This window comes from Salpingoeca rosetta (genome assembly GCF_000188695.1).
Source record: "Salpingoeca rosetta unplaced genomic scaffold supercont1.9, whole genome shotgun sequence".
In the NCBI taxonomy this organism is placed as follows: Eukaryota; class Choanoflagellata; order Craspedida; family Salpingoecidae; genus Salpingoeca; species Salpingoeca rosetta.
In genome coordinates, this window is record NW_004754925.1 from 1,728,776 (window position 1) to 1,737,201 (window position 8,426).

The 8,426-nt window shown below is 53.8% G+C and overlaps 4 protein-coding genes across 4 annotated transcripts in view; 2 read left to right on the forward strand and 2 right to left on the reverse strand.

Annotated features, from left to right (window-relative positions):
* Nucleotides 1-2,846, forward strand: part of PTSG_04268 (uncharacterized protein) — a gene marked incomplete at its 5' end in the record, with an annotated part of 6,176 nt that extends 3,330 nt beyond the window's left edge. The window contains 10 exons of the mRNA XM_004995110.1: nt 86-145; nt 293-373; nt 606-707; nt 981-1,073; nt 1,302-1,409; nt 1,628-1,705; nt 1,855-1,962; nt 2,116-2,230; nt 2,414-2,477; nt 2,680-2,846. Coding sequence (XP_004995167.1) covers nt 86-145; nt 293-373; nt 606-707; nt 981-1,073; nt 1,302-1,409; nt 1,628-1,705; nt 1,855-1,962; nt 2,116-2,230; nt 2,414-2,477; nt 2,680-2,773 — 903 coding nt within the window. The 3' untranslated portion in view covers nt 2,774-2,846. The remainder of the gene's footprint in view (nt 1-85; nt 146-292; nt 374-605; nt 708-980; nt 1,074-1,301; nt 1,410-1,627; nt 1,706-1,854; nt 1,963-2,115; nt 2,231-2,413; nt 2,478-2,679) is intronic.
* On the reverse strand, nt 2,683-5,892 carry PTSG_04269 (uncharacterized protein; the record flags this gene model as incomplete). Its single annotated transcript, XM_004995111.1, has 7 exons — nt 2,683-3,595; nt 3,799-4,104; nt 4,424-4,564; nt 4,741-4,843; nt 5,028-5,197; nt 5,480-5,543; nt 5,759-5,892. The coding sequence occupies 7 exons, from the start codon at nt 5,890-5,892 to the stop codon at nt 3,275-3,277; spliced, it is 1,239 nt and encodes a 412-aa protein (XP_004995168.1). The 3' UTR covers nt 2,683-3,274.
* A 282-nt stretch (nt 5,893-6,174) lies between these two features.
* PTSG_04270 (zinc finger protein) lies at nt 6,175-6,749 on the forward strand (the record flags this gene model as incomplete). The annotated part of the gene is made up of 3 exons (XM_004995112.1): nt 6,175-6,234; nt 6,418-6,489; nt 6,660-6,749. The coding sequence occupies 3 exons, from the start codon at nt 6,175-6,177 to the stop codon at nt 6,747-6,749; spliced, it is 222 nt and encodes a 73-aa protein (XP_004995169.1).
* An 83-nt stretch (nt 6,750-6,832) lies between these two features.
* PTSG_04271 (uncharacterized protein) lies at nt 6,833-8,083 on the reverse strand. Its single transcript, XM_004995113.1, has 2 exons — nt 7,610-8,083; nt 6,833-7,374 (listed from the first exon to the last, which is right to left on the reverse strand). Exons 1-2 carry the CDS (start codon nt 7,772-7,774, stop codon nt 7,222-7,224), a joined length of 318 nt encoding a protein of 105 aa, XP_004995170.1. The 5' UTR covers nt 7,775-8,083; the 3' UTR covers nt 6,833-7,221.
* Between the last annotated feature and the right edge of the window lie 343 nt (nt 8,084-8,426).

The following is an 8,426-nucleotide window of genomic DNA, read 5'->3' on the forward strand; positions in this document are numbered from 1 at the left end:
CTGTCTGTCTATCTATCTATTTGGCTGCCTATGTCTGTCTGAGTGTAGCAAATTCCTCCTCACACGGCCGTCATGGTGGCTGCAGAACATGGCTGAGGCGCGCGAGAAAATGAAGATTGAGCGACAGGAGCAGAAACGCATCCAGGTGTGTGTGTATGTGTGTGTATGCGTGTGTATGTGTGTGTGCGTGTGTTTGTGGATCCGCAAACAACGCGTTTGTCTGCTTGTGCATAGAATGTGCAGGTCAGGCTTGATGTGTTCATTTCAATGCACGGGCGTACATGTGTGTCAGGCGGAAGAGCGGGCCAGAATGGAGGAGAAGATCAAGAATGACCTGCAGGGGTTTCTGGACGAGAAACGACGCGAGCACAAGGTATGGTCACATGGCTGACACTCGTGCAAATCCTTTTCGACAATACCACCGCACGCACAAATACACATACACACAAATGCGCGCATATTACATGTGAGCGTGCACTCACGTCAGATTGCACTCACTCACTCACTCACTCACTCACTCACTCACTCACTCACTCACTCACTCACTCACTCACTCACTCACTCACTCACTCACTCACTCACTCACTCACTCACTTGCGTGCCAGCTGCTGCAAGAAGAGCTGCGTGTGTGTCAGCGGCAGCGTCGAGAACTGAGTGATCGCCACAGCGGCGCTTCAAAGGCGCGCATGCGTCTCCTCGTCCAGCAGGTACATGGTTGTCTCGATGGCGTTGTGTGTGTCTGTGCGTCTGTGTCTGTGTGTGTACATAAGGATGTTACTTGGGGAAGGCCTCGATGTTATTTGGGGAAGGCGTTGGTGTGCCTGGAAGTGAGATGGATTGCGGCGCACGTGCGTGTGAGTGAATCGAGCGTGTTGTGTGCACTCGTGTCTGTCGTGTGGTGTGTTCCGTTGTGTCAGAGGATTCACCCATGCTCGCCCCCACCCTGCCCCTCCCCCCTTCATCACTGTGCGCACTGACAGACGCAGATGAACCCGGCGAAGCGTGCCAAGGGCGACGGCGAGGAAGACGATTTTGGCATGCGCGATTCAGACTGGCTCGTCTACTCCGAAATTGTACGGGCATGTGCGCACACACACAAGTGTGCATACACGCGTATACACGCTTACACGCACGCATACACACACGTGCAGGCACGCTTTGATGCACACCCTCGCAACTTCTCTGTGCTTGCACTCATGTCTGAACATTGCACGTGTGTGTGTGTGCGTGTGTGTGTGCGTGTGTGTGTGTGTGTGTGTACGCACGTATGCATTTGTGTGTATGCACGTATGTGTGTGCAGAGCAAAGAGCAGGACCAGTCGCGTGAGGAAATGCTTCAGCAGCGAATTGAGGACGTGGAGGCCGCGATTGAGAAATACGATCCAAATTCTGCAACCAACCGCCCCAAGGTGCGACACACGCCACTTGGAGAACACTCTTGTGTGTGCGTGCGTGCGTGTGTGCGTGCGTGCGTGTGCGTGTGTGTGTGTGTGTGTGTGTGTGTGTGTGTGTGTGTGTGTGTGTGTGTGTGTGTGTGTGTGTGTCTGTCGTGTGTTGTGCTCATGCGTCTGATGTCATACACGGCCACCTGCGTGACCCGCTTATGTGCTCGCTGTGTCGCCTTTAGACGAGGGAAGGTCTTCTGGAACAACTGCGTGTGTCGCGCCAGCTCTCGCTCTCCGTTGAGCGGTTCCAATTCCCAGAGGTGAGGAGAGGCGGTGTGTGTGTGTGTGTGTGCATGTGTGTGTGTGTGTGTGCGCGTCTGTGTGTGTGCTTGTCTGTGTGTGTGCGTGTGTTTAAACCGACCGCCAGCAACTTGCCCAACCAACCAACCAACCAACCAATTGACTGCAGGTGCTGTTCCAACCGCCCATGACCGGTGTTGACCAGAGCGGTCTCGGCGCGTGCTTTGATCTCGTGCTTCCAAGATACGCAAAGGACGTGCAACGAACACTCGCACAGGTATCGTTTGTTCTCTTATGTTTTCGAATTTGGGTGGCTTGTGTCCTCTTAGGTTTCAGTCTTTGATGCTTGCTGCCTGCTTTCTTGCTCGCGTTCTTTCGACAATGTAACGACGTCTTCACGCCTCCGCCATTGCGAAATGCCGGCGTTTAGAATGTGTTTGTGACGGGCGGCACTGCCCAATTCCCTGGATTTCAGCAGAGGATTCACAATGAATTACGCCTCATTCGCCCCTTTGAAGAACCAATCAAAATCTTCAAGGCAAAGGGTGTGTGTGTGTGTGTGTATGTGTGTGTGTGTGTGTGTGTGTGTCTGTGTCTGTGTCTGTGTCTGTGTCTGTGTGTGTGTGTCTGTCTGTCTGTCTGTCTGTCTGTCTATCCCCCCCCCCCCGTTTGCCTGCTGTGTAGTTCTGTTCTCATCACTCCTCTCATCCTCCCCCCCCCCTTCTTAGACGTGTCGCTGGATGCGTGGCGCGGCGCTGCCGTCTTCGCATCATCAACAGACAATCTCGAAAGGTGACTGCAACTTTTGCTCTGCTTCTTCCCTCTCATTTTTGCACACACGCACACACACACACACACTCACTCACTCTCACACTCACACTCACACACACACACACACTCACTCACTCACACTCACACACTCACACACGCGCGCACACACACACACACACACACACACACACACACACACACACACACACACACACACACACAGGTTCACGTTGACGAAGGCGTTGTATGAGGAGGCGGGGCTGGGATACTTTGTGGAGCATTTCGCCAGCAATCGGCACTATCTTCCCCTGCAATAAACAATGCGGCTGTAGTTGTTTTGCAGTGTCTCTCACGCATTGCACTGAGGCGTTCATGTTGAACAAAACGAAACAAGCACATTATGCACACACACACACACACACACGCACACACACACTGATACACACGGATGGAGGGGCAGGCAAAGCACAAAGTCACAAGGATGACAAGCCACCAACACACGTACACATGCACACACACGAAACAAAAAGAAGGCCCTGCTTCGTTCCTGAGCCGCACACTCAGAACAGCGATGAATGTAATGTAACAATGTATCTCGCACAACAACACGTGCTATGATGATACGATACAAAAAGCAAAACCACACATGCATGAATGCACACATACGCACGCACGAAAACGTAAACGCATACGACTGTGGACGACAAAACCATGCATTGACAACAACCACACGTCACAGAGTGCAACAGACAGACAGAGCCGCTTCACGTCGATCGTTTGAGGTCCATTATGCAACACCGACACCGCTGCCGCCGCCCTCACTCCACCGGTTGCGCCGGTGCCGTGACCACATCACCATCGCCGCCATCAGCATTCCCACCACCAACACTACCATCACCGCTTCCGCCACCAACGCTTCCATCCCCGCTGTTCGCGCTGCTGGTGCTCTGTGCCATCGTGCGGGGGCCACCCCTTGCCTTGACCTCCTTCTTCTTTGCGTCGACAGCAGTACGCAGCTCAAACGATTGGTACTCCGGCCGCGCCTTCACCGCGCTCTCCATGATGATCGACTTCTGCGAATCCCAGAACTGGTCGTCCAAGACGTCTTCAAAGAACGACTTGAGCTGCTTCACATCGGCCTGCAGGTGTTGGCGGCACGTGGGGTGGGACGTGGTGATGATGATGACGTGGTTGGTTGCACGGTTGAGTCGTGAGTGATGTTCAAACACAAAAGTAGACATGCAAGCAAGCACGTACACGCAAACACTAACAAGCACATTCACATGCACAAGCACGCACACATGCACACACAAAACAAACACATACACATGCACGCACGCACCGCCACGAGCTCGCTGCGCTTAACGCCGCTGTCCCTGAGCGCCTTGTCCAGCCGCAGCAGGGCATCCTCCGCCAATTTCAACTTCTTCTCCAATTTGAGGCGTTCCTCCGATTCTCGCAGGGCCTGCTCCTCCGCGCGCTGCCGCTCAAGCTGCGCCTCAGAGAGCTTCACCTGCAGCTGCTCCGCTGTTGTGGACGCGCTCTCCATCTCGTGCGCAATCGTCTGCATCTGCGTCTGTGCATCCAGCAGCTGCTGGTGTGTTGACTTGCGGTCCTGCTCAAGCGACATTGCTCGCTCCTCCATCGCCTGTAAGCACACGCGCAAATGAACATTGGCGTTTGTGTGTGTGTGTGTGTGTGTGTGCGTGTGCGTGTGTGTGTGTGTGTGTGTGTGTGTGTGTGTGTGTGTGTGTGTGTGTGTGTGTGTGTGTGTGTGTGTGTGTGTGTGTGTGTGTGTGTGTGTGTGTGTGTGTGTGTGTGTGTGTGTGTGTGTGTGTGTGTTAGAAAGGGGACAAGCGTTGCGTGCAAGGTCACAAACTACGCATCACAAATCACAATATCCTACGACCACACGACAACACGCATCATCTGCAGGTGCACCACAGCCAATACGGCCTACGGCCAACTGACTGTCTCTGCTCGGCCTCTCGCTCCTTGAGTTGCATCGCTTCCTGCTCCTTTGCTTCCTTCTCCGCCTGCAGCTGCCGCAGTTGTTCCTCAATCTGTTCCCGAAGCTCTCGCTCCTCTTGCAGCGCAAGCGTCTCCGCCTGGCAACACGCGACGCCGTGATGGTGGTGGTGCCGGTGGTCGCGTGAGAAGAAGGCAGATAGGACCAAGCACAACATATGTGCAGAACACCCCGCAGGGCACCATGCCCCCTGCTCATCAAGCCTTTTATGTGTCTGTGTGGTTGGTTGCATGTGTGCATGAGCGCTGTCGGCACCTCGAGCTTCTCCTGGTTTTCCTTGCGCTGCTCCTCAATGACCTCCGATTTGGCCTTGAGACACTTGATCATCGTCTCGCCAACTTGGGCGTTCTTGTACGTGCTGGTGTGAAGAAACACGCATGGTGCAAAAGATGAGGGGTGTTGAGGGAGAGTTAGTTGTACATGCAAGGCGTGAACAAGCTAAGCTGCAGCCACAAGAGCCCACTTCTACAGCGCAACACAGCCAACATGGGTAGGCGTTTGACTGTGGCCGTAATGACATTGATTGACCCCGCTGTACGTACATGCGCGTGCACTCCTTGATCTTGTCAATCCAATCCTTCAAGGATTCCTCTGTGTCTGTGGCGACGATGACGTTTGACTCGCCAAAGTCTGGGTGGTTGATGGAGATGGCATATGGCTTGTCGGTCTCCGTCGTGTGATTGACCAGGCACCCTCCCAGTGGAATGACGCCCTGCATTCGTCAGTATGTGTGGGTGAGTGAGTGAGGTCAGTTGGGTCAGTTGGGTGAGGGGAACCAGAGGCAAGGGGCAGTGAGAGAATGCAACAACGCCTAGTTTGTCATTGTGAATGTGAAAGTATTGGGTCAGTGAATGGACACGGAACAAGTGCACACACACACATGAACGTCAACACACATGCACTCATGCACCCACACACGCACCCACCCACCCACACACACACACACGCACACACACACACACATGCACACACACAGAGAGAGTTATTGCCCGACCTTGGGATGGATGTTGAAGTTTCCAGTCTCGGCAAATGTCTTGGCCTCCTTCTCCGCATAATACCTGCAACGAAAGCACCAGCAAGATGCACGAGCACATCAGGATACACGCTGCTGTCACCGCCAATCCACAACAACACAAGCAACAGCAAGTCACAAGACACGCTGCGTGACCTCGAAATACGATCCAACAACACACATCACAACACAACACAACGCGACCCAACACAACACAACACGACACAACACAACACAAGCACACTTGCTTGCCAGACTTACAGCATAAAGCCGTCCTTGAGAACAAAGAAGCGGCGCTGCCATTTGCCAGAGACGTGCAAGAACGGGCGCTTGAACAGAATGCCCGCCTTCTGCACGTTGGTCACAAAGAACAGGTCGTCGTCCTTGCCAGACATGGCTGCTGTAGGCTGCTGCTTGGTGGAGGGGTAGGGTGTGAGCAGATGCCAAGTTGTTGTCGTGGTTGGTTGGCGAATGTGCTGATATTGGCTTCAATGTTTTATGGTGTCGCGACCCGTGCCTCTTCCACAACGCTGCTCGCCTTGCTTGTTGTGCTTGTTGTGCTTGGTGCGCTTGTTGTGCTCTGTGCATTGCTGCTGCTGCTCTCCCTCCCTCTCCACGCCCTCCCCCTTCTCTCTCCCACCTTCCACCTCCATCCCATCTGGTGGTGACAACCAAGGATGGCTCGTGGACAGCAAAAGATTCAGGCACAGCAAAAAGCGGCCCAGAAGAAGTCAAAGGTGTGTGTGTATGTGTGTGTGTGTCTGTGTGTTTGTGCATGTGTGTGTGCATGTGTGCGTGTCTCTCTGTGTGTCCATGTGTGTGCATATTGTCTATGTGTCTCTATGTATGTCTGTATGCGTGTTTTTTATTGTGTATGCGGCTTGCTGCCTGACCGTAGCTGCTTTCCGACTGCTTTGAAGATGGCCAAGAAGGGCGGCGACCACGCAAAGAACATCCAAAAGGCCTTCAACGTCATGTGCGAGGCGTGCAAGGTTTGTTCTGTTTGTGCGCTCTGCTCAGATGCTGACTGGCTGTGTGGATCATACCATTGATGTGCGCGCTTGCCTCGTGCCACTAACGGATTCATGTATCACTGCGTCCAACACGCCGTACTGGTGTTTTGCTGTCTACTCTTCTTTTGCGCTGTGACGAAAACTTGTAGTCCCAAATGGTGAACGCGAAAACATACAAGCAACATTGGGAGGCGAAACACAGCAAGCTCCCGCTTCCCGCGGAGATCAAGGACATCTGACCACGCCTGCCTGCTGCGCGTGTTTGCGTGCTGTTTCGGACATGTGAAGAGGGGAGAACCTCACCTTCAACTTCACCTTCTTGTGGCTGATGCTGCTGTACTTGGCGTGTCGTTGTTGATGTGACATTGACAAAACCCAAAGGAAAGACGAAGAACACATTCGACAAGCGATGATGAGCACAAGCATGAGACGGGGAGCTACAACTGATGGGGAGGGGGCTGCTTGAGAATGAACACGTACATGCACACACGTATGCACGCACGCAGACAACACGGCAGAATGAACAAGAAACAAAGACGAGGGCAAGCGCGCTAACATAACAACGACGAGGTAGCATGGGAGGTTGAAGAGGAGGAGGAAGCTCCGAATGCGTGGTTGGTGGGAGAATACACTGTGCTGTGACGTATGCCGCGCTGTGACGTATGCGGTGCTGTGATGTGTGGGGTGCTGTGAATTACAGTGTGCTGTGGATTACGCTGTGCTGTCGTCCTCATCGGCAGGCGGGGGCAGCCCGTGCAGCGTTGGTGGCGGTGTGGCGGGCCCGATGACAGAGGGGTCAAGCTCCTCACCGCGCTGCGCCTGCCCCATCAGGCCAAGCGCAAACCCAAGCTGCCGGTAGTCGAGCTGCAAGAAACAAGGAGGAAGGGGAATGGTGAGATGGGGAATGGTGAGATGTGGTGACATGTGAGCAAAGGTGGCCGTGGAGCGCGTGGACATGAGCTCGCACGTGCAAAAAAGCGCTCCCACGAACACGTCAGAAAGCACGCACGTTCAATCACTCGCACACACATATGCAAACGCTCAATCACACACAATCACACACACACACGCACACGCACAATCACACACACACACACACCTTGCCGCGCTGCTCTGTGTCGACCATGCTCCAGATGAGGCCGAGGGTGTTGTTTGGCAGCTGCGACATGGTCATGAACGTGCGCATCTGTCCGCCGTCCACGCAGTCGTCGTCGTCTGGCGTGGTGAGCGACCACACGTGCTGGCACAGCTGCACCAGCGGCATCTCCTCGGGCGGAACATCCGTGTCTTCATCACCGCCCACATCAACGTGCCCATTCTCACCACCTTCCTCTTCCTCTTCTTCATTGCCCGCTGTTTCCACTTCATCCTGCGCCGCTGCTGTTGCTGCTTCATCATCATCATCGCCACTAACTGCCACTTCCTCCTCCTCCCTCTCCTCGTTATGAGGTGCGTGTGCATCCTCCCCCTCCTCCTCATCTTCATTGTGCTCCTGATCGCTCACGGCCACCGGTGCGCCAGCATCATCGTCGTTATCGTCGTCGCTGTACTCGTCAGCATGCTGCTCCACCGTACAATACAAGTTGCAATGCCACGCGTGAGAAGATGTGTGTGTGTGTGTGTGTGTGTGTGTGTGTGTGTGTGTGTGTGTGTGTGTGTGTGTGTGTGTGTGTGTGTGTACCTAGAATCTCCTACGTGAGCTGAGCCAGCATCTTATCCTTCTAAAGATCACACTCTTCCTCGGGCGATTGCAAGGTACGTATGTACACACACCCAAACAATGTGTTGTGCTTGAATGTTGAAATGGAAAGAAACAATGACAGGAGATTGTGCTGCGGACGTGTGGACACACTCACTACACACTCAATAAACACACATATGCAAATCACATACACAGATACGCACACCACGCATCC